Source organism: Prionailurus viverrinus, chromosome A2 (genome assembly GCF_022837055.1).
Source record: "Prionailurus viverrinus isolate Anna chromosome A2, UM_Priviv_1.0, whole genome shotgun sequence".
Taxonomy (NCBI): Eukaryota; Metazoa; Chordata; class Mammalia; order Carnivora; family Felidae; genus Prionailurus; species Prionailurus viverrinus.
This window is the reverse complement of record NC_062562.1, coordinates 2,706,810-2,728,569: the sequence shown is the minus strand read 5'-3', so window position 1 is coordinate 2,728,569 and position 21,760 is coordinate 2,706,810. Positions and strand designations below refer to the sequence as shown.

Here is a 21,760-nt window from a genome sequence, read left to right as displayed (position 1 = left end):
CCTTCAAGACTCCCCGTGCGAACATAACACCCTTTCCCCTGCTCTTTTACCTCACCGGATGAGCCATACTTACCGGCTGCCTCGCCCAGTCCTGTTGGCTCCACCAAGGCGGGGGTGCGACCTGCTGCCTTGGTGCCCCCCCCCCCCCCGCAGGACCTGTTGGATTTGTGGCACATTCACAAAGCCTGGGGGCCCAGCCTCATGCCAGGCCTGGGAGACCCCACAGTGTGGCACCCTCCTCGGCTCAGACGTCACTGGAACTGGGTCGTGGTCACGAGGGCAGTGGGAGAAGGTGGCCACTGGCCCCAGACAAACAAGGGGTCAAAGACAGAATTTTTTTTTTTAAACCTTTAAGTTTATTTATTTTTGAGAGCGTGCGTGAGTGGGACGAGGGCAGAGAGAGAGGGAGACAGAATCCGAAGCAGGCTCCAGAGCCCAGTGCGGGGCTCGGTCTCATGAACTGTGAGATCATGACCTGAGCTGAGATCGACCCTGACTGAGCCACCCAGGCGCCCCCAGAGTTGTCCTTCGGGCGGGGGGGGGGGGGGGGGGGGCCGCTGCCTCAGCCACCGCTGCCACCGGCCTGCCTGTGAGTGGAGCCCGACAGACTCTAGGAAGGGGTGTGGGGGGACGCAAGCCGCGGCCAGACGTCGGCCCGGAAGAACCACCCTCCATCAAGAAGCCCAGAGCGGGAGCGAGGGGCCAGGCCGCCCCCCCCCCTGCTGGGGGCCCGCCCCCCACCCCGAAATGAAGACACCGCCACGCCAGGGAGCTCTGTTTCGCAGTGCTCACGAGCCTTTAATTCATTATGAACCTAGAGGCAAGGGAAATTAGGCAAAAATACAGCGCATCCTTAGTCTTGGGTGGGAGCAAAATCAGGGCGGGTGGCTTTGCTTTTCGTTTTTGTACACAGACACGGGTATACGTTGGCGGGGAAATGTGCGTTTCCCCTTCGCCGAGCCGCGGCCTGTCTGCACGTCGCCCATGACCCAGACCCAGACCCAGAGAGGCCCTGCCTGGGTCTGGCCCACCCCTCCGCCCGAGGGCCAGCCCCCTTCCTCCTGTTCCCTTTACAATATAAATAGCATTTTCAAACTACATATGAACACAGTGCCGGCGCCCCGCGGGGCTGCCGCATGCAGAGGGGGACCCCCACATCCGGCGGGCTCCCCGCGGCACCTCCCGCCCCCGCCCCCTCCAGGGCACCTGCCCCCCGCCCCCACCAACGAAACGCAAGGTTCTCGGCTCATTTACATCTCTTCTGTTCTCCTTATATAGTTCTTTCTGGCCGGGCAACCAGCAGAACACTCTTTTTAATTTTTTTTTTTTTTTTTTTTTTTTACACGAGCAGATTCTGCCGACAATCCCTGGGCAGGACGGCAGGGGCCGCCGCGGTGGCCGAGGCTGCCCGGGGGCAGGTGGGCGGGGGCCCAAAGCCCCTCACAAGCACGCCTCGGAAATCCCGGTTCCTCCGCGCTGACATCAGCGTCCCCCAGACGCACAGACCCACGTCTCCCAAGCAAGACGCGGATGCCATTGGCCCCTCGGGGTCCAAGGCAGGCACCCCTGCGCCGGTGGGGCAGCGGCCAGGGCCTGGGGCCACGGGGAACCCCCGGACTTGGGCCACGGGGTGGGGGGGGGGCGGGGAGGAGAGCTGGCTGGTTTCACATCCTCCCTCCCCAGACAGCCACGGATGTCACCCACGCTTGTCGGCGAACAGACGCCCGGCCACGCACACGGCCGGGAGGGGGACGCTCTGGGGACACGGAGCCTTTTGCAAACAGCGGAGGCCCCCGGCCGGCCGGCAGTGCAGTCACGAGGGGAAGAAGCAGGAGAGGGAACAAACCAGGAGAGAGCGTGTTTATTTCGTGAAGGCGCGCGTGGACCGGAAAGGGGCTCTGCGACCCCTGCAGCTGGTGGTCGCCCCCAGAGGGAGCAGGCGGGGCCGGCCGCCCAGACCTTCGCCAAGTCCCGGAGAGAGGAGGGACGGGCCGACGCCTGTCACCCTGTCACCGGCACCCTGCCTGGCCTCCCGGGTGCCACCGGGCCTCCCCGCATGCGGGGCACCTCCCTGCCGCTGGTGCGCAGACAAGCGAGGTTTTAAAACAATGACCAACAAACCAACAAGCCAACAAAAAACCCGAGATGCTTTTATCTCCCTCAGCGTATCTTGGTTCTGGAAAAAAAAGAACGTTTGTGTTTTGTTTAGTTTCGTGTTTAAAGCCACAAATCTAGAAAACAACTTTGGGGATTTTTTTTCCTTTTCTTTGTTTTCCTTTTTTTCCTCGTGTTTTTTTAAACAACAGGTATTTCTAGAAAGAGCCTCACAAAGGTCACGTATGTACAGAAGTCACAACCTCCAAGGCTGCTCAGGAGGCAGGCAAAGCAGTAGCACCTTTTCGAGAAGAGCTTACATGGTTTACGAATCTGAGTCGTGGGGTGGCGCGAGTCCCCGGCCGGCCCCCCCAGAGCCCGCGTGGCCCTGCTCCCTGAGTCCGGGGGCCGCGTGCCGGCGTCCTGCTGGCTCCTGTCGCCGCAGAGCGGGGGCGGCCGCGCAGAGGTAGCCTCTCGGGGGCCGGGGAGGCGAGGACAGGAATTCACAGCAAGCAAACGCCAGGGCCGGCCGCCGCCTGCCTTGCTGGGCCGAGGGGTCGCCGGGCGGCCGGCTGTCCTAGAAGGGGGCCCCGGGCCGGCACTGCGCCCGCAAGAGGCTCTCCATGAACGCTAGGTAGTCCGGGTTCCGTCCTGAGTCCTCGGGGGCGCGTGGGGTGCCCACTCGTGGGCGCTTGGCGGCCTTCACCTCCTCTCCCGAGAAGGTGTTCTCCTGAGGTGCCCCCGTGCTGAGCGACTGCGGGAGACCAGACGGCACAGGGGTTAGCGTGGCAGCGGGGTGCCCCCAAATCCGCCTGTGGGAGCCTGACCCCTACGGTGACGGTATCGGGGAGGAGGCCGTGTGAATGGGATCGGGGCCCTTAAACAAAGAGGCCCACGGGAGCTCTCCCTCTCCCTCCTGCCACCAGAAGGGAGGCGTCTGTGACCCGGAGGCCACTGTCCCCAGCCACCAAATCTGAGCCCACACGTTGGCCTCAGGACCGTGACAGACGACGTCTGTGGTTGAAAATCCCAAGATGCCTCGTCACAGCAGCCCCCCGGGGGGCTCCGCGCGGGCACCCGGCTGAAGCACATGCCCGCGGCCTCCAGGCACGGTCCCTCAACCGGTGACCTTCTGGGAGTGACACCGGTCGCCAGGGATGGCTGCCCAGCGTTCCTGCCTCTGCGTGAGCCCCCGATCCCGTGTGCGAGCCATCCAGGCCCCCCTAGTCACGGGCCCCGGGGAGCGGGCGCCCAGAGCCTGGGCTGTCCTCCCAGAGGGTGGCTGGGTGGCCGGGCTCCGTCTGGGCCCCCTGTGCTTCCCGGAGGGATCCTGGGGTCAGGTCGGCCTTGCAACCCACGCCAGCTCTTACTTTGAGCTCATTCACCAATGGCCACAGGCCCCTGCTCGTCAAAACCTTGCCTTTGCATTAAAGACAGGAGAAACACAAATGCAAAGGGCCCAGGAGAAAAAGCCCCGTCACCATCCCTCGCCTCTGGGACTCATTGTTCCCTTTGAAAAGGGATGAGCTTTGGAGAAGCTCTGAGCTCAGGTTTTGTGTTCAGGCGGCCTGCGGCCTGCGCACCGAGCACAATGCCCTCCCCCCCCCCCCCCCCCCAAGATTCGCCTCCTCCTGGCTGGGCTGTTCCAGCCCAGCGACGAAGGACGAGGGGGAGGTCAAGGCCATTTGGACAGGCTGCTTCCACAAGGACCACTAACGGCTTCCGGGGGCCGCGTCCCCACCCTGTTCTGCCACTTACCAGCCGCGACCGGACCCTCTTGGGGAGCTCCTCGTCCAGGGTGAAGATGTCCCCGCGCTTCACCATCAGCTGGGACCCGTCCTCGAACTCCACCTGCAAAGGGAGCCGGTTCTCAGCGGCGGCCCCGCTGGCCAGCCCTGCCCTGGCGGCCTCCCCGCCCCCACTCATCAAGTAGGAGCACCCAGAGAGGGAGGGGTGAGGGGTGTGCCACGGAGAGATCCAGGTGCTGGCGGAACAGCCAAGGACGAGCGGCCGTCGACTTTGGTGGCTGGCACATGGGTGATCTTCTTCTAAGATTTCAAGCTGCTGAATAACTTCCCTTCCACAATCACGGAAAGAAACTCACAACCACCGCGATTAAAAAAAAATGCGGGGCGTGGAACTGTATGCTAAAAAATGCTTAAAACAGTAAATTTTATGTCTGTATGGCGTTCCACACGCGGAGTCAGAAAAACAACTTGGGGGGAAAATACCAGACAAGTGGAGACCCCTCCCCGCTTAAAGGCCTAAGAAGCCCTGAGCGTTTATGTCCCCAGCGGGAGCTGGCCACGGCCCATCCGTGGCTCCGTCCCTGCCCCGGCGAAGCAGGGGCCGGCTCACCTGATAGACGTGGCTCGTCACGGAGGAAATGAACCTGGCCTTGTACATGTTGCCATCCGCCCACCGAAGCTCAACAAACTCGCCCTCGGGTGGGGGTCCCAGCCGGACACAGTCCCTACTCTGCAAGGGAGGAAGGGGGCGGCAAGTGGGGCTTCAGCGCCTCCCACCCCTCCCACTGTCATCTGCCCTGGCCCTCGAGTGTGTGCACAGGAGGGGAGTGGCGTTCCGGGCCTGAACTCTCCCAGCGAGTGCGTGAGCACAGGCGACTCTAGAACTGACTGCTTCCCGCTCAGCGTCTGCACAACCCGGGTGTGGGGGGCCGGGCCCCGGCGCCAGGCTGAGACCGGGTCGAGCAACGTTCCCCGTTGACTCACGCCAACCCGGTGGTTCCCCTCCCATTCCCCCACTTTCAAGGGCACGCGAAAGCCTTGTCAAGGCTGAGAGAGTTAATTCCTGAAGCCTGTGGTCTGCAGGTGTTGGAGGTAATGCTACCTCCCTTTTTCTGCCCCGAGTCAGATAGAAACAAACATGGGAACTGTGTTTCGCTAGCAATCTATCAACAAGGCTTGTGACCCGTTCACAAGGTTCACAAGGTATACAGAACTAAATGTTTTGGCTGGCAGTGATCACGTGAAACCTGTTTATTCTTAGAATGACCTGATCCATAAGAGTCTTATACTATAAAAGATTGTGTACAGCGACAATAAAGCCGTCACTTGGGCCATCAGCCCAGGGGACCCTCCTGTTCCCAAACTTTCTCTTCTCTCTTTTTTCTTGCATTCCCCTAACCCTCAGGACCCTGACCTCGGTGATTGTCGCGCCGGTCGCGACACCCGGGGAGCCCTCCTGCGGTGGTGGGGCCAGGGGAGCACCGCAGGGGCCGAGCCGGCTTCCCCCCCCCACGCCCTCCCCCCTCCCCGGGCTTCCCGAGGACAGCCCCGCTCACGGTAATGCTCTCTGGGTACAGGTTGTCGCTGTAGGACCCATCGTCAAAGTTGACTTCGTAGAAGGTCTGCGTGCTGGTGCCGATGACCCGGCAGCGGTAATAGAGCCCGTTGCGGTTCTTGGTGATGACCATCTGGCCCAAGGACACGGCCCTCAGGAACTGGACCTGGGGGCGGCGGGGACAGGGCCGCGTCAGCGCGCAGGCGGCCGGTCGGGGGGGGGGGGCGGGGGGGGCGGGGGGGGCACTCACGGTGTGGCCCCCTGACTTGTGCTTGAAGCAGGTGATGGACACAACGTAGGGCCAGTCGTCAGGCTCCATGAGGACCCCGGCGGCGTGGGCGCAGGTCACGTGGAAGGAGGTGGAACAGTGCTCACAGGAGCACTGGATGCAGGCTCCTGACACCTTCTTCATCCGCTTCCGGCAGTAGACGCATTTCTGGGGGGACACAGGCCGAGGACATGGGGCTAGGAGGCCCTTTCCGGGACCCCCGGGGCTGTCTCCCGGGAGGGACACCCCCCCCCCCGCCCCAGGGCAGGAACTCAGCAGCCCCCGGGGGCTGGCGTTTGTTGGGGGAAGCACTGTGGGAAAAGCCCACAGAACTCTGCATGGCCAGGGGTCTTGACCGTGGTGGAGAGCCCCCCAGACCCAGCCAGTGGCTTCCTCCAGAAGCACTTGTGGATTCTCCTCCACCCACTGTCTCTGCACAGCTGCCCGGGACAGGCACTGAACAGCCACGCACGGGCACGTCCCTCGGCCGGAGCAGGAGCGAGGCGCCCACCCCCGCCGCCCCGCGGACGGACCCTGAACACATGACGCGCAGGGAGGAAAGCAGACACGAGAGGCCACGCGGGATATAAGGCCACGCGAGTGAACGTCCACAACAGGCTCTCATCCACGGACGGGAAGGGGGCTCGTGGGGGCCGGGGGCTGGGTGGGTTGACAGCTGATGGGGACGGGTTTCTTTCTGGGGAGGTGGAATGTTCTGGAACCAGATCATGGTGATGATTGCCCCAATCCGTGAACGTACTAAAAGTCACTCAACTGTACTTTAAAATGGGGAATTTTACCTTAATTTTGAATATAAGGCACTGTGGAGCCACCCCCTCCTCCACCCAGAGGCTCCTCCCCAGGAGGGTCCGCCCCGCAGGCCGGCCCTGCCCCCTCCCCGCCCCGAGGGCGGCCACTGTGAGCATTTCCTACACTTACTAAGTGGGCCTTTATCGCTCCGTAAACCGTGTTCAAAGGCCAGATAAGCCGCGCAGCACCGGGCACAGCAGGAGCGCGCCCACCGCCGATCGATGGCAATGAGATCTCATTATTAAACTGTCAATACCTAATCCCGCCAGCCCGCGGGGGCCGGGCGCACAACCACAGGCGGGGGCGCGTTAACCCTCCAGGACTGGGCCTCCTCCGCAGGGGTGGAAGGCGCAGGGAGCCAGGCCCCCACCCGCCGGCGGAGGCCCAGGAAGACCCACCAGCTGGGCTGGCACAGCACAACCCATTTCAGCCCGTGGGTGGCGGGGCCCCCATCCTGAGCTCCCGCGTCGCAGAGAATGCAGGCCAGGCCCCCACCGCACTATTTGTCGGAGCCTCCGGTGCTGGGCGTCTGGGTCTCCCTGGGTGGAGGCTGTACGGAGGGGGTGCAGGGAGGGCGGACATCGTGCAGAGCGGTGGTCTGGGGCAGCCGGGGTCACCGATGGGCGTGACGCTGGCCGTGGAGGCTGCTCTTGCCTGCAGACGCCCCCCATCGCCCCGTACCAAGTCCTCTGTGCTCAACCTGCCCCTCACGCCCACCCGTCAACCTGCTCTGGCAAAGGCCCACCCTCCCTCCAGCACCGCCAGACGTCAGCGCCTCCCCTCAAAGCAGGGGTGACACGAGAGGGCAGAGCCGGCTCAAACCGCCTGCCCCCCACCAGCCACGCCTGTACCACCCCCATAGCTGATCACAAGCTGACTCGCTTGGAGTCTCCACCGGACGGCGAAGTCCCTCCAGGTCCCATCCCAGCCTGGTGACGGGGGTGAGCATGGGCGCAAACCTGGCTAGCCCGGGAGGTGGTCTGGGCTCAGGCCCCCGTAGGCATGGGGCCCGCCCCCACGAGCCAGGGCAGCCCCAGTGCCCGGGGCCAGAGGCCAGATGACCAGGAGTGACCATTCCCGAGCCCGCGGCCAGCACGTGGCCCTGGGAAGGCGGGCGGGTGGCTGGACAAGCAGGAGTTAACTTCCGGCTTCCTCACGAGGCTCCATTAGGCAGTACAAGCGAGCCTCATGTAGGATTTTTAATTCATCGTTACAAGTACTGGTAATGAAGAGGCTGCAAGCTGGAAATGTCAGATGATCCATAAAGCGTCTGGGAGGGAGGATCTATCACGGGCGCCAAGCGCGGCACCGTCACGTCCCTGAATAACGAAGCCTTTTACGCCCGCCGTCCCAGAGGAGCCCCCTGCGGCCACCCGGCCCTTTCCTAATCACCTGTCGGGACTCGGGTGGGGGCAGTGCTGGCTCCGTGACCAAGGCCCCCGCCCTCCCACACGGGCTGCTCCCTCCTGCTGCCCCGTCAACCCGGCCGGGTGGCCCCACAGGACCCCCCGACAGGCCCAGAGCCCGCTTCCTCTGCCTTCTGCCCCCCTGCAGCCCGGGGGTGGGCAACACGGGTCCCCGGCGAAGCCGCCCGCGAACTCACGGCCACGACGAGCCTGACGGCGGGAGCTTACGCACAGGCAGGCCCCGTGAACGCTCACCACACAGGAGGCCACGGGCGGCCCAGCCGACGGAGGGGAAAGCTGAGGTACAGAGAGGTCAGCGACCTGTCTAGTCACAGGGCTGGCCGGTGGCCTGCTCATCGTCCCGCTCCGTCCGCTGCCCCGCAGGCTCCCCCAGGGGCGACCGTCCTCGTCGGTGCGCAGAGGAGGTGTGAGCCCCTCGAGGCCACAGTCCCCTGGAGGACAGCGGCGGATGGCGATGGCACGCTCCTTGCAGGGAAAGCGTGACGCGCGTCAAGAGGGGCCTGGTTACGGGATTCCTGCAGCTCGATAGCAAAAAAGCAATCCGATTCAAAAATGAGCAAAGGACCCGAATGGGTATTTTTCCAAAGCGGACGTCCGGCTGGCCAACAGGTACGTGCAAAGGCGCTCCACATCACTCGTCGTCAGGGAGACGCAAATCAAAACCACGAGATCCCAGCTCACGCCTGTTACAACGGCTCCTCCCGAACGGGTAAGTGTAGGCGCGCAGGCGAAGGGAGCCCTCGTGCGCTGCTGGTGGGAACGCAAACTGGGGCAGCTGCCGTGGAAAACAGTATGGAGGCTCCTCAAAAAATTAAAAGTAGGGGATGCTGGGCGGCTCAGTGTCTTAAGCGTCCGACTTCGGCTCAGGTCAGGATCTCACGGTTCGTGAGTTCGAGCCCCGCCTCGGGCTCTGTGCCGACAGCTCGGAGCGTGGAACCCGCTTCAGAGTCTGTCTCCCTCTTTCTCTGCCCCTCCCACACACTCTCTCAAAAATAAGTAAACATTGGGGCGCCTGGGTGGCGCAGTCGGTTGGGCGTCCGACTTCAGCCAGGTCACGATCTCGCGGTCCGTGAGTTCGAGCCCCGCGTCGGGCTCTGGGTTGATGGCTCTGAGCCTGGAGCCTGTTTCCGATTCTGTGTCTCCCTCTCTCTCTGCCCCTCCCCCGTTCATGCTCTGTCTCTCTCTGTCCCAAAAATAAATAAACGTTGAAAAAAAAATAAAAAAATAAAATAAAAAAAAAAATAAAAAAAAATAAAAAAATTTTTTTTTCGTTAAAAATAGAACCGCCAGGGGTGCCTGGCCGGCTCAGTCAGTAGAGCATCTGACTCCCTGTGTGGGGTTGTTGTGTTTGAGCCCCACGCTGGGTGTAGAGATTACTTAAAACATTAAAAAAAAAAAAATAGAGCCACCATACGATGCCGTAAATTCCACTACAGGGATATTTACCCAAAGGCAATGAACACATGATTTCAGAGGGGTATCTGCACCCCCGTGTTCAGGGCCATGGCCGTGACCCAGAAACAGCCCAGGTGCCCATTAATGGAGGATGGACTGCGGGGATGTGACGTAGCCACAGAGAGAGGCAAATCCTGCCATGTGCAGCCACACAGACAGACCCGGAGAACACTGTGCTCAGTGACAGAAAGCGGACACAGGACACGTCCTGCGAGACCCCACTCGCAAACTCTGACAGGCAGACAGCAGAGCGGTGGTGGCCGGGGTAGGGGAGGAGGGGCGTGTACGTTCGGTGCGTGAAGCTCAGTCCTGCAGGACAAGGGAGCCGTCCGCACCGCCAGACCGTGCACTGGACAGTCTGTCAGGAGCGCAGAGCCCGAGGGAAGGAATCGGAGGAGACGGGGGGGGGGGGGGGGGGGGGGGGGGGGGGCAGGCTGTGCGGCGCCCCCTTGTGCAGGACGGCAAGCACAGGGCCGCTAGATTGTGCAGAGACGGCGTCTCTGCACACAGACCGCAAGCCAGGGGCCTGCTGAGCCTTTAGGAGCAAACAGGTTTGGCCAAGCTGCAATGGGGCGTCTGCGCCCACAGGGCCAGGACCCCAGGGGACGTACCAGCTTCCACCGCTGCTCGGGGATGGCGCTGATGTCCACAGGGTGGCGCTCCATCACGTTCAGGAAGCGCACTTCGGGGACCGCGATGGCACAGATCACGTGGATCCACCTGGTTGCGGGGAGGCTGGGGTCAGGGCGCACAGGCGATCCGCCCCTGCTGGCACGACCACCGCCCACCCCTGCGCCCCGCGTGGCCGCCGGCCGGTTGGGGCTTACAGGATCTTCAGGGGCAGTCTGGGCGCGCTCCGTCCTCCTGGCCCCCCACCCCCAGGGGGAGCCCCTCGCCACCCACCTGCGGTCGGTGGTCATCTGTAGGGCTCCGCCCCGGAGGTTACAAAGGCAGCACTCCTGCGGGAACCAGACAGCCCGGTGGTGAGGTGGTGAGGGGGCAGGGCCACCACCTCCCCGCCCTGGGGCCGGTCCCACCCCTGCCCGCAGTCCTGACGTTTCCAACTGGCTAGGCCGCCCAAGGTCACCCTGGGGATCGGGCCGGGCCGGGTCCCACAGGCCTCGCGGCTTTCAGAGCATCACCCAGCCGCGGGGGTGAGTTACCGCAGTCCAGGCGTGGGCCGTGCACCGGGAACACGTCCAGCCCTCGTTGACCAGCTCGGGGCGGATGCCGTAGCAACCTGCAAACAAGCGAGGGTGGGGGGACCGCTGAGCCGGGCGGCATCTGTCGCCAGGGCGGCACGCCGCAGCTGATGGGGCCTTCTGGAATTCGGCAGCGGCATTTAGGGCAATTGCTCTCCCCACCCTCCCTCCTGAATCCAGGCCACTGCGCACAGCGGGACGGTCTAGAAATGGCTTGTTTGAAACAAGTAGGGGGAAGGAGAGCGGGGCCCCCTGCTGGGGCTGCTCAGCCGAGAGCGGCCCTCGCTGTCTAAAAGGCCCAGGCTCCGCAGGCCAGGGGAGGCTGGGAAGCCTGAAAAGTGACCAAGCAGTTGTACGCAACGCAAAGTGGGCCTCGTGGATGCCGGAGTCCGGACGGCAGAGCGGGGCAGGCCGGGCCCTGTGTTCAGGCAAAATCACTACTCAGGAAGCAGAAGTTGGGAGGCTCTGGGTTACCCAGATGGTTCGCTTAGGACCTTGGCCCTGGTTTAGAACCGGGCAGACAGCAGGGGGGGGGGCAGGGGGGGGTGGAGTCAACAGGTCACGCCCCAGAGCGAGGGCTCTTCTGCCCTACCCCCGCGGTCGCCATCCGGCAGTACCAGGGGACCTCAGCCACCAGGCCACGGACCTGTAGTCTCTGCTGTGTCCCCACAGAGGCTCTGAGGGACAGCAAAGTGTTCCTCCTGGAGGAAGAGGGGGCCCCACCTCCCTCCAGTGCCTGGTCTCGGGGGGGGGGGGGGGGGGGGGGTGTTATGCTGGGCCTTCTGCCTCCCAGGCTTGTCCCGGAAGCTAGACTCGGGCGCCTCCAGAGGGCGGGCTCAGCCTGGGTCTATGCTCCCAGCAGGAGGCAAAAAGGACTCCGCAGGGCGGGCCCTGAAATGAAAGAGCTCCGGAAAAGCTTCCTTCCCTTGCCGGGAGCTCGGGCTCCCGTTTGCTGCCCCTAACACTGGAGAAAGGGGCTGAGTCGGGCCCTCAGGGTTCGGGAGGGGGGCCGGTCACCGACGGCAGGGACAGATCAGATCCCCCGGACCATCTCTAGATCTCAGGCCTCAGTGGAACCGTCCGAACTAGCCAGGGGGGAGGCCGCCCCGTGACGCCAGCCCAGAGGGAGGGGGCCCGCTGGCTCCGCACACCTAACTGGGTGGGGGTGGGGACCCAAGCCACAGGTGCCACAGCTGCCCTCCCACGGGCCGCCGTCCGGGCCCACGACTCACTGGCGTGAACCTGCAGGCAGCACTTGGCGCAGGCGATCAGCAGGCTGGTCCCGTCGTCGCCGATGTAGGAGTTGGCGGGAAGGGGCTCCGTGTTCTCACCGCCGGACGTGAAGCACATCTCGGGGATCAACGGCCGTGTCTTCTGGCCACTTTTGGAAGGGGGAGCCACCGAGGGACCCTCCCCGAGAGAGGCCTGGGGAGCCTCCTTCTCGGTCTGTAGGGACTGCAGGAATAGGTCGCCGCCTTCAGCGGGGAGCCCACATGGGGCAGCACACCGGGCCAGGCGCCATGGCCCTCCCCGACTCTGCCCCGTGCCCGCGCCTCTCGTGGCCTCGTCCTCCAGACACCCCGCGGGCTGTCCCCCGGAAGCTGCCCTGTCCCCCACCCCTCCCAGCCCTCAACCCTGAGGCAAGAGCCCTCAAGAGGTCCTCCTCAAACACAGTGAGTCCCTGTCCTGCCACCCTCACTCCCCACCCCGGCTGCCCCTCGACTCCTCTACTCCGACCACGCCAGCCCCCGGACTCTGCCTCCAACACCATCCTGCCCCAGGGCCTTTGCGAGCGCCATTCCTGCCGCCAGGAACCTTCAGATTTCCGCTCACTTACGCTTGGGAGCCTAGCCCACCCGCAAGACCAGCGGCCTCCAGCCCTTCACGCCTGCTCTGTCTGTCCACATGGCCCTGTGACTGAACCTCTGTGAGGTGTTCCCCCTACTTCTGACATATGTCCCGTAAAGGCTGTAGCCCAGATCCCGTCCCACGAACAGACTGTTACGAAAACACCCTGTCTGTGGCACCCCGGCCCAGCAGCCCCCAGCCGGTCTCAGGAGTAGCAGGACTCTGCACTGCTCCTGACCTGGGAGGGAGGAGCCCCGCTGGAGGCACCGTGCCTGGCACAGGCTTTCCTCACCCTCGTGAGACAAGCTAGCCCCGGCCCCCATCTACAAGGGCTCCGACCGGAACCGTGGGCGCAATGAACGTTAGCTACTGGACTGCAGAGTTCCCAGCGCCCCGACAACCAGCGGCGCTAAGAGGGAGGAGCCTGGCGAAGTTGTCTATGTCAAGTTCTGCAAACACCGAATCTGTAGAAACAGCGCCCCGGGCAGCGCTGGGCCGCAGGGCCCTTAAGACAAGTGCGCTGCCCTGGGCCCGGGGCCCAGAGCTCGGGTAGCCCGGCTGACTCAAGGGAAGCGCTGGGTGCTAGGCCAGGAGCCAGGGACCCAAAGTCAACTCGGACCGGGTCCCACCCTCCAGGGACTCCCAGTCCAGGGGCCGATGAACACAGAGAGTGGGAGCGAGGGCGGGTGAGCCTGGGGTGCGGGGTGCCCGGGGACAGCAGGTGCAGGAGGGCTTAGGAAAGAGGAAGCAGCTGAGCAGACTCAGGGATGAACAGAAATCTGTCCGGCAAGGCAGGGGGCCGGAGACCTCGGGGGTCAGCTGTGCGCACGGCAGGGGACAGGTGTCACGGCAGAGGAAGGCCGTGCGCGCCCCGTGCAGAGGCTGGTGGAGCTTCCGGCCAGGGAGCCCGTGGCTAGAGTGGCCTCCAGAACGTGCGCCAGGGCCTGAGGCAGGGCTCCCGCCAGGGCCGTCGAGGGAGGAAAGAGCTGGAAGGCAGGTCAGGGTGTGGGGGAGGGGCCACGGGGAGAAACAGCGGTGAAGCAGCAAACAGGGCAGGGCCTGGTGGCCGATGGCTGGGAAATACAGGACAGAGCGGGACCCAGCCAGGAGTGAGTGTACGACAGGAGCGTCGGGCTCAGTGGAGACCGCCTGGGGCTCCTCACAGCCCTGCTGGGTGACACGGGGTGTCCTGCCTCTCGGCCTCTCGGCTCAGAGGCCCGACCGGTCAGGGCCCAGCTCCGTGCCGCCCCTGGCCCCTGAGGGACAGCTGAGGCCGGCCACCTGCCGACGGCCACCTGCACGCCCCCCTGCCAGGCCCCGCCCCCTCCACCGGCCGCCCCGTTTTTGCGCCATCGGTCAGTCACTCTCTGGTAAAGCTCAGAGGCCGGGCTCTCCCCTTCTCCCCGCAGCCCTTCCAAGGGCTTCACGCGGCCCCAAATGCCAACGGCTTCTGCCTGTCACTCGGCGGCTGTCCCGCACCCCCCTGGGCCGCCCGCCGGGCTCCAAACTGCTCCCACAGCAAGCGGCCCCTTGGTCTCCCCCCCCCTTCCCCCCCCCCCCAGCTCCCTCACCTGGGTGTAAGGGTAGAAGAGAGTGCAGATGGCGCAGTAGGGCTCGGTCAGGGCGGCCGCCGCGTTGAACTTCCTCTCGGCCTGGAAACCGGCAGCCTTGTTCTTCCACTGCAGGGAGAGCAAAGACCTCAAGGCCTCGGGGCCACTCATGTCCTCCTCCCCGGAGAAAGGGAAGGCTTCTAGAGGAAAACAGGAGGGCGGGAGGGGACGGAGAGAAACCTGGGCATGGCTGGAGGCCCAGAGGAACCCGTCCCCACCCTGCGGGCGCTTCGCTGCGGGGAGCCCCGGGGGGGACCGGCCCCCACTTCCGCGGCCTTGGCGGGTCTGGCGCGGACTCCCCGAGCTCAGCCACGCCGAGAGAGGCACGCGGGGGGGACCGAGGAAGAGCGGCGTCACTCCCCCGCTCCGGTGACCCCGTGTCGCTACCAAGACGGAGGCTGCCAACAGCCGTCCCTCCCACCTCGCCTGTCACCTGTCACACTGCTCTCGCTAGCAGCCAGCCACGCCCCAACCCCCCCCCCCCCCCCACGGCCCACTGCCTCGCTTCCTGGGGACCCGGGCTGAGCCCCCCCGATGCTCCACAGGAGCCCTCCCCGAGAAGTGGGTGCTCATTCCCCAGGCCCCAAACCTCACAGCAGCTGGGCCGGCAAGGCATGGTGGGGAGAGAACGCAGACAGGAGTCTGGAGGCCTGGGCCTGGGCCTGGAGCCTCAACGAGAGTGAGGAGGAGGTCAGCGCAGACCCCCCAGATGCACTTGTGGGTCTCCTACGGCCCGGGGCGGGGGGTGGGGGGGCTGGGCCTGACTCACGGGCCAAGACTGCGCTGCCTGGGGACACGGAGACCCCAAGCAGGCACAGGCACCCCGCCGGTGACGAGAGCTGCTGGCCTCCTTCTGTCGCCAAAGAGCCCAGGCCCAGACGGTCTCACAAGAAAGCGCCAGAGGGGCTGGTGGGGGAGGCCTTGGAGGCACTCTCTGGAAAGGTGACGCTACAGTCTTTCGGACAGTAAGGCCACGTCTGGCCCCCCTGTGAGCTTCCCTTGCCCTTGGGGGCCCTGGCCCTGCCGTCCCAGGTGCTTCCAGAGCCCCTCCTCCCCCCGGCCCTCAGATCAGATGGGGAAACGGAAGGAGCCGCCCAGACGACCGGGCACAAATTCCACATAAAGAAAGGCCGACGCTGAGGATGAAAACCTGGCTTAGCGGGATTTCTGCCGGAGGCCTCAACCCTGGCTCTTGGCTCCCCAGGTTTGTTCTAATCTCCCTACAGTGGCCTGGCCACAGGACAGGTCACGGTGCGACTCCGGGGACAGCTGCCCCCCCCCCCTCCCCCCTCCCCCCCGATGTTGGCATGGCACTGCTCCTATGGGCACAGCCCTGTGATCGCCTAACGGCAGAGTCATTTCTCAACCCCCGACACGGGGTGGGGGGGGGGGTGGTGTGCGGCCAGCGCGGTGGTCGCTTGCTGGCCTGCTCTGCAAATGTTCTAGAAGCCTACTCTGTACCAGGCATCCGAGCAGACCCTGAGCCCTGAGCCCCTGAGAGGGAGAGGCACGGTCCTTGCCCACCTGGGGGGCTGCACAGGGGCCACGGGAGCGGGGGCAGGGGCGGGGGCAGCCCCCCCAGGCCTGGGGGAAGGAGCCTCTGCCAGGAACAGCACCTGCTCGGCTCTGACGAGAGCAGGTGCGCGGCGGGTAAAAACACAGGCAAAACGCGCCACATCAGCAGTAACCCAGCCTCGGCATTCCCAGCACCCGCCACGGGCTCAGCACCACGGGCACGCTCTGTAGGCACTGGCTCCGTGCGCCTTCCCGGCAGAACGCCCCACGGGGCCGGCAGCCCTCAGTTTACAGATGGGGAGACTGAGTTATAGAAACGTTAAGTGTGGGCTGTGGTTGGAGCCCCAGGACCTGCTCCCTGCCCCTCCCAGGCCACGTTGTGCGTTTCAGGCCCTGGCCCCGGCACAAAGCGCGCACCCCAAGGTGGGAAACAGCGAACGGGGGTGGCGGCAAGGCCTTGGGGTGGTCGGGCCGGACTGTGGGGAGCACCGCAGGAGGAGCGGGGGCTACTCAGTCCAATATTCCGTGCAGGGGTGGGGGTCTGGGGGCCCGACCTCGGTCGGTGGCGGGGCAGGCAGCGGAGGGAGGCCAGGGCACGGGCCACCGGGGGAACAGGCGCCCTCGCTCACCCTCGTCACTCGAGGCCTCCTGCTTGACCACGGTCAGCGGGGAGCGGGTGGGTGGCTTGCCCAGGGGGTGGCGTCTGCTTTTCTTGATTTCCATCTTCAATTTGGAAAATGTGGACGGTGCCTGGAATGCAGAACGAGAAGCATCTGGGGAGGGCATGGCTCTGACACCCCGAGCAGAGCCCGGCCTCCCAGGGCAGGGGGGACGGCCTGGCTTCCGCAGCAGGCCGGAGTCCCCAGCCGTGGGATCAAGGCCCCAGGAAGGGCTGGCCGGGAGTTACTGTGGTTCCTCTGGGATGCACCGAGGGGGCTGGTTCAGGCGAGCAGGGCCGTGGTGGGAGCACCGGGCAGGTGGGAGCCCCAGGGACCTCCGCGGACACCCCCCTACCTGCACCTCGCCGGCTCTGCTATCCTCCTCGGGACCCGTCAGCTCCATGGGGGCCGCCTGTTCCTTCCAGGTGGGGCCCCTCTGGGCAAAGTGCTCAAAGGCCTGCTGGCAGGACACGCGGCCCTTGTCACACAGCGTGCTGGGCCGCGGCACCACATACAGCATGGGGATGATGGGGCGTGGCTTCACCTCTGGCTCCTCGCCAGGTGCCTCGGGGGGCACGACGTTGAGAGGCGGTGGGGGGGGGTTCTCCTCGGCTGGTGCGGGGCCCGGGGCCAGCGCTGGGGACTCCAGCAGGGGTGGCAGCCTGGGTGCCTCCTCGGCGGGGAACTGGGCGGGTGGGGGCGGCGGCAGCTGGGGCAAGAGGGCGTGGTGGGGGTGCAGGGGACCATAGCTCTTTTTCTTCCTGTCGCTCTTGGCCTTGGCTGGCCGCAGCTTGCCCCTTCCATCTTCTGCGGGGAAAGAGGAAAAGACAGGTCGGTGCCGAGGCCAGCAGCCACACACCCTCCTGCGAGCCCCCCAGAGAAGAGCCACATTGTGGTTCGGACTCCTGCAAAGGCGGGGGGGTGGGGGGGACTGCTCCAAATGTCATCAAGGAGCGGGACGGGCACAAGGCGGTACCCAGGTTTTGTAGATTTCTACACTTAAAGCATACCGTCCTGTGGAATTTGTTTTAAAGCGAAACCTCAAACCCCAAACCGTGAAAAGTGGTCGCTTGAGCAGAACTGGAGAGCCTGCTGGGCCTGGAGGGCCACCCCCGAGGGCCGGTGCTGGGGGATCTCCGGCAGGTGGCAGGGCAGGGCAGGAGGCAGGCCAGGGATGTCTTCAGTGGTGTTTTAACTGGGGGCCAGCACATCAGAGAAAACTGAATGGATGAGCAAACGTCTGGTGGAATCACAGTCCCCAAAGATGCCCGCGTCCTGCGAACGTGGAGCCTGACGTGGCGGGAGGCTGCGGAGGAGTTAACGACCGTAGGACAGGAGAAGGTTTGGATGGGCCCAGCGTACTAACGGGGATCCTTAGAAGCCCAGGATCTTTCCCAGCTGTGGCCGGAGGCAGAGGGACCCGCGGAAGAAGGGTCAAAGACACCCTGGCCCGCTGGCTTTGATGATGGAGGAGGGGCCCCAAGCCAAGGATGCGGTGCCTCCAGAAACGGGGAGAGGCAAGGAACAAACACACTCTCCCCCGGAGACCCGGGCAGGGGCCAGCTCTGCCTTGTTTCAGCCCCGTGCGACCCGGGCCAGCTGCTGCCCTCCCGGTGCCAGAACGTACGTGTGAGTCTGAGGTCACAGTCATGGAAGCCACAGGGAACTCTGCAGGTCGTGACCCCCGTGAGGCCTGCCGTGCTCAGGACGAGGCATCGGGGACCCCTGCCCTCAAGGACATAACCAGCCTGGTGGCCCACCGGAGCACGGAGCCCACAGCACAGTGAGCCCTGGAACCCCCGGGCCTTGCCTGCCCCAATGGAGAATGGGCACACGAGCTCAGGCCCTCGTCTGCATGTCCCAGGTCCCCAGGGGCAAGATGTCACATAAGCAGTGACGGCAGAGGCTGCCTGGTCTGCCTAGGCCCGAGGGCCTCCTGGGGAACCCGGGAGGAGCTGGTCACCCTGCTGAGGATACTCGTGAGGCCGGGGGTACCTACGGTCTGGGTCTCCCTGAACCGGCCCCGGGGAAAATAAGGATACACCGGGGGCCAGGGTTCCCTCCCTCTCCAAGAAAGCAGCCACCAAGGTGAAGCACCTGCGTTCTGGTTTGCAACAGGGCCCCGTTTCACCTCTTGCCGCAGAAACCCGTCTACGTGACCTTGAAAGAGGTGAGGCTCCCAAGGGGAGGGTATTTCACGTCACCCTTGACCTGTGCCGACCCAGGAAGCCGGCAAGCATGGGCGTCCCATCCTGCAGACAGCCAGCCCCAACCGCTGGGACGGAGCCAAACTGCCGACTCGCGCCCCCAACCCCCCCGCCCCCGCAACACCCCACGGCCTCTGGGAGCAGTGGAGGCTCCAGGCCAGGCCCCCTCCCCTCTCCTCCCCTCTCCTCCCCACTGCTCCCCATCTGCAGGCCACAGCCCTGCCCTGGTTGCAGGGATGGCCCGAGGCCTGAGCACTCCGAGGGCCCGTGGGACTCCTCCCCCTCCCTATGCCGCCGCCCCCCCTGCAGGAGCCCCAACTGCTCCCGAGGGCCCCCTCCTGCCTGCGCCTCATGAATAGTTATCTGGCTGAGGAAAGCACATAATAGACGTTCTCTGCTCTGCAGACAAAACCGTTTCTCCCCTACAGACGCGGGGCTTGGATGGCTATGAAAGGTCGCCCGTGGAGGTGGCAGAAGCGTCTGGGGTGGAGGCTGGGGGGGGAACGCGGAGGTGCAGGGAGAGGAGGTGGAGAGACAGTGTGGGAGGGAAGAGGCTCGAGGTGGGGAAGAGACATGGGGGGGGGCGGGGGAGAGGCGTGGGGGGCAAGCCACGTGGCTGGGGTGGGGGGAGCCCGAGCAGGGAGAGACGTGGGGAAGCCGTGGCAGGGGTGGGGAGACGCAGAGGAGGGGACGTGCCGGGGGCAGGGACACACCTGGCGGGAGAGACGTCGGGGGGGGGGGTGACCCAGGGCCCCAGGGGCGAGCAGCGAGGCAGGTCGGGGCTGCACGCGGCCCTGCTGCTTCTGCTGATCTACAGAAAGGGCGACGAGGCTGTCCTCCTCGTGGAAGACGCGCTTTCTGATAACCGGCTCTGTTCTCTAAGGAAGCGCGACACTCCCACCCTGACGGTGCAAACCTACCGAACGGAACCCTAGCCGAGCTCTCCCCAGCCGGAGGACAGTGGGACCCACTTACTGTCTCTTTACTGTCAAGCAAGAGGCCCTACTGTCCAGGAAGAACACGCCGGGCCTCTTCCCATCTTGCGGGCTCTAGGAAACTGAGGGGGGACACACCCAGGGGACCATTAGGGGACGAGCCAGTGGCCAGGAAGGACACGTGGGTGCTCAGGTCTCTGTCCTTGCCGGGGGGACCGCCGCAGGGCCTCCCCCTGGGGACCCCATCAAGCCCCTCACCTGCCTGGGCCTGAGGGAACCCTGACACGGAGCAGGGGACAGTCACACGGGCGGGGCTGAGGGTCCCGGCCAGGGATCTCCCCCGCATGTGAGCCTGTCCCCTCCTCCCTCGAGAATGGCAGGGACCGCCCCCCACCACCACCCCAAGCTGAGGACGTCCCAGCACCTCACGGGCCACGGTAAGTCACAGCCAAGAACCCCCCACCTTCAGATCTGAAAGGCCTGCCCGGTTGGGGAGCTCACGGCTGGGGCACCGAAGTTCCCCAAGCGGAGCGCGCCCGAGTTCCAGGCGGGTCTGGGGCCCTGAGCTCAGCAGCGCTGCCCGCTGCCCGAGGAAGGGGGGTGGGGCACCACCAGGGCGGTGCTCCCAGGCTGCTGCCAGCTTTAGGGACCACCCCCAGGCCTGGGAGGGCTGGTCCGGTCCCCAGACTCCACCCTCCTCCCGTGTGGAACCTGAGGCAGGGCACACCCGTGGCACAGACACCTGGCTGGACTGTGCTGGGGGCGGGTGTCCTGTGGGAAGGACACGTGTCCAAGTGCAACTCACGGCCCCTCAGAAACGGGCCTCCGCTCACTGCCGGGCGCGGCCGCCTTTGCCGCCCTGCCCTAGCGCCAATCGCACACGGTCGGGCCACCCCGGGCACCTGCTGCTTCCACGACCGCGGACCAGCCCTGCCCCCTCCCCGAGCCCCTGGGCTGTGAGGCCCTGAGAGGCCAGGCCCCGGGGTCTAGAGCCAGCCTGGCCCTCGGGGTGGGGTCCCTCGCGGCACGCTGTACCCGGGAGGAGGGACAGCTCGATGGTGGGACGGGCGCTGCCCCTGCTGTGAGAAGGCACAGCGGCCATACTAACCAGCCACAGGCGGGGCGAGCTCCCAAGATGACCAATACCCTCCAGGAGGAGGGAGCCCCCGATGGCCCAGCCAACCGGGGCGGACACGGGCTGCCTTCCTACCTCGCTCGTGCTCGGGACCCCCGGTCCAGGCCCCACAGGGCAAGGCTCTTCCTGCACCGCCTGTCCCGGCCCCTCCCAGCCCTGAGGAGGCTTCCTCCCGGGGACACTGAGTCCCGCCCGCCCCGCTCCTGCGTGCGCAGGGCCCCCTCCTCTCCTGCCCTCCGCCTCCCCCGGGACGCGGTGTGTGAGTGACAGCGTTCACTGTTCTCCCTCCGCAAACCCAAAGCAAAATGCCCCACTGCTGGCGAACAGCACGATCCCCAGCACTTACGGCTCTCGGGGACATTAAGCTTGGATGTTAAAGGAAGTCTGCAGAGCACTTTAAGATCTTCCACCCGTTCCGACGACGTGCGTTTGCCATCACCCCTGACTGTGAGCACTTGTTTATTCAACGCGTTCAGAGTTTTCTGCTCCAAGGGCTCGGGGGACGCCTCGTAGGACGCCTCTGACTGAGGCACAGGGCTCTCGGCCGTGGCGGCCACATCCAGCACTCCAGAGGGACGGCTTCCTCTCCAAAGCGGCCACCCCCTACCAGATCCTCCCTCCTCCCGGCCCTGGCAGGGAGCACGGATGGTGCATCTGGAATTGGAGGGGGGGAGGTGAGCAAATACCACCCCCCTTCCTGGGGTCCACGCACCCCGGGAAGCTGATGGGGTCCCAGGGAAGGAGTGGGGAAGAGGCAGCAGACGCTGGAAGGAGGCTGCACGGCCCTTCAACGTGGCCCACAGTTGGGCTGGGGATTCCACGAGTTACCCCCAGAGGACCCCAGAGCCCCTGCTTTAGGCAGCAGCCGTCTCGGAACAGGAAAGCCAGGGAAGAGCCGGAGACTCACGGGGAAAGCGGTCTTGACGGGGCATCTCTTGGCATCTCAAGACCGAGGGAGGCCAGGCCCCAGGTGTCACCGGGATGGGACTGGGCAGGAGCGGCCGAGAGCCAGTGAGACCCCAGGCGGTGGGAGTGGGTGGGATACGTAATCCCCAGGTTAGGACAAAGATCTGTCTGAAATTAACTAAATGAAGAAGACAGTCCTTATCCCCTTGCTAAGCAGTTGGGGAAACCGTCTCAAGTCGCAGGTGCGTGAGTGAGTACATCTGTCCCCCCCACCGAGGCCCCCCATCCAGCCTCAGGCCAACGGCCCCTCGCGTCTGCTCCGGAGGGAGGAGACGGACCAGCGGACGTGGAGGCAGCTTTGACTCTTCCCAGGAGGCCCCACTGGA

The 21,760-nt window shown here is 65.0% G+C and overlaps 1 protein-coding gene across 11 annotated transcripts in view; it reads right to left on the bottom strand.

The window, feature by feature from the left end:
• Window positions 1-773: 773 nt before the first annotated feature.
• KDM4B (lysine demethylase 4B) overlaps window positions 774-21,760 on the bottom strand; it is a 135,000-nt gene continuing 114,013 nt past the window's right edge. For 5 of the 11 annotated variants that reach the window (XM_047827693.1, XM_047827754.1, XM_047827720.1 and 2 more), the window contains 11 exons: window positions 16,547-16,998; window positions 16,162-16,282; window positions 13,979-14,157; window positions 11,792-12,014; window positions 10,521-10,597; window positions 10,261-10,316; window positions 9,969-10,077; window positions 5,399-5,833; window positions 4,453-4,572; window positions 3,853-3,945; window positions 774-2,848 (listed from right to left, as the gene is read on the bottom strand). In XM_047827693.1, the coding sequence (XP_047683649.1) occupies window positions 2,672-2,848; window positions 3,853-3,945; window positions 4,453-4,572; window positions 5,399-5,833; window positions 9,969-10,077; window positions 10,261-10,316; window positions 10,521-10,597; window positions 11,792-12,014; window positions 13,979-14,157; window positions 16,162-16,282; window positions 16,547-16,998 (2,042 nt within the window). In that variant the 3' untranslated portion in view covers window positions 774-2,671. Of the gene's footprint in view, window positions 2,849-3,852; window positions 3,946-4,452; window positions 4,573-5,398; window positions 5,834-9,968; window positions 10,078-10,260; window positions 10,317-10,520; window positions 10,598-11,791; window positions 12,015-13,978; window positions 14,158-16,161; window positions 16,283-16,546; window positions 16,999-17,019; window positions 17,498-21,760 lie in introns of those variants that run through there. The other 6 variants (XM_047827725.1, XM_047827765.1, XM_047827736.1 and 3 more) reach the window with 5 other exon arrangements.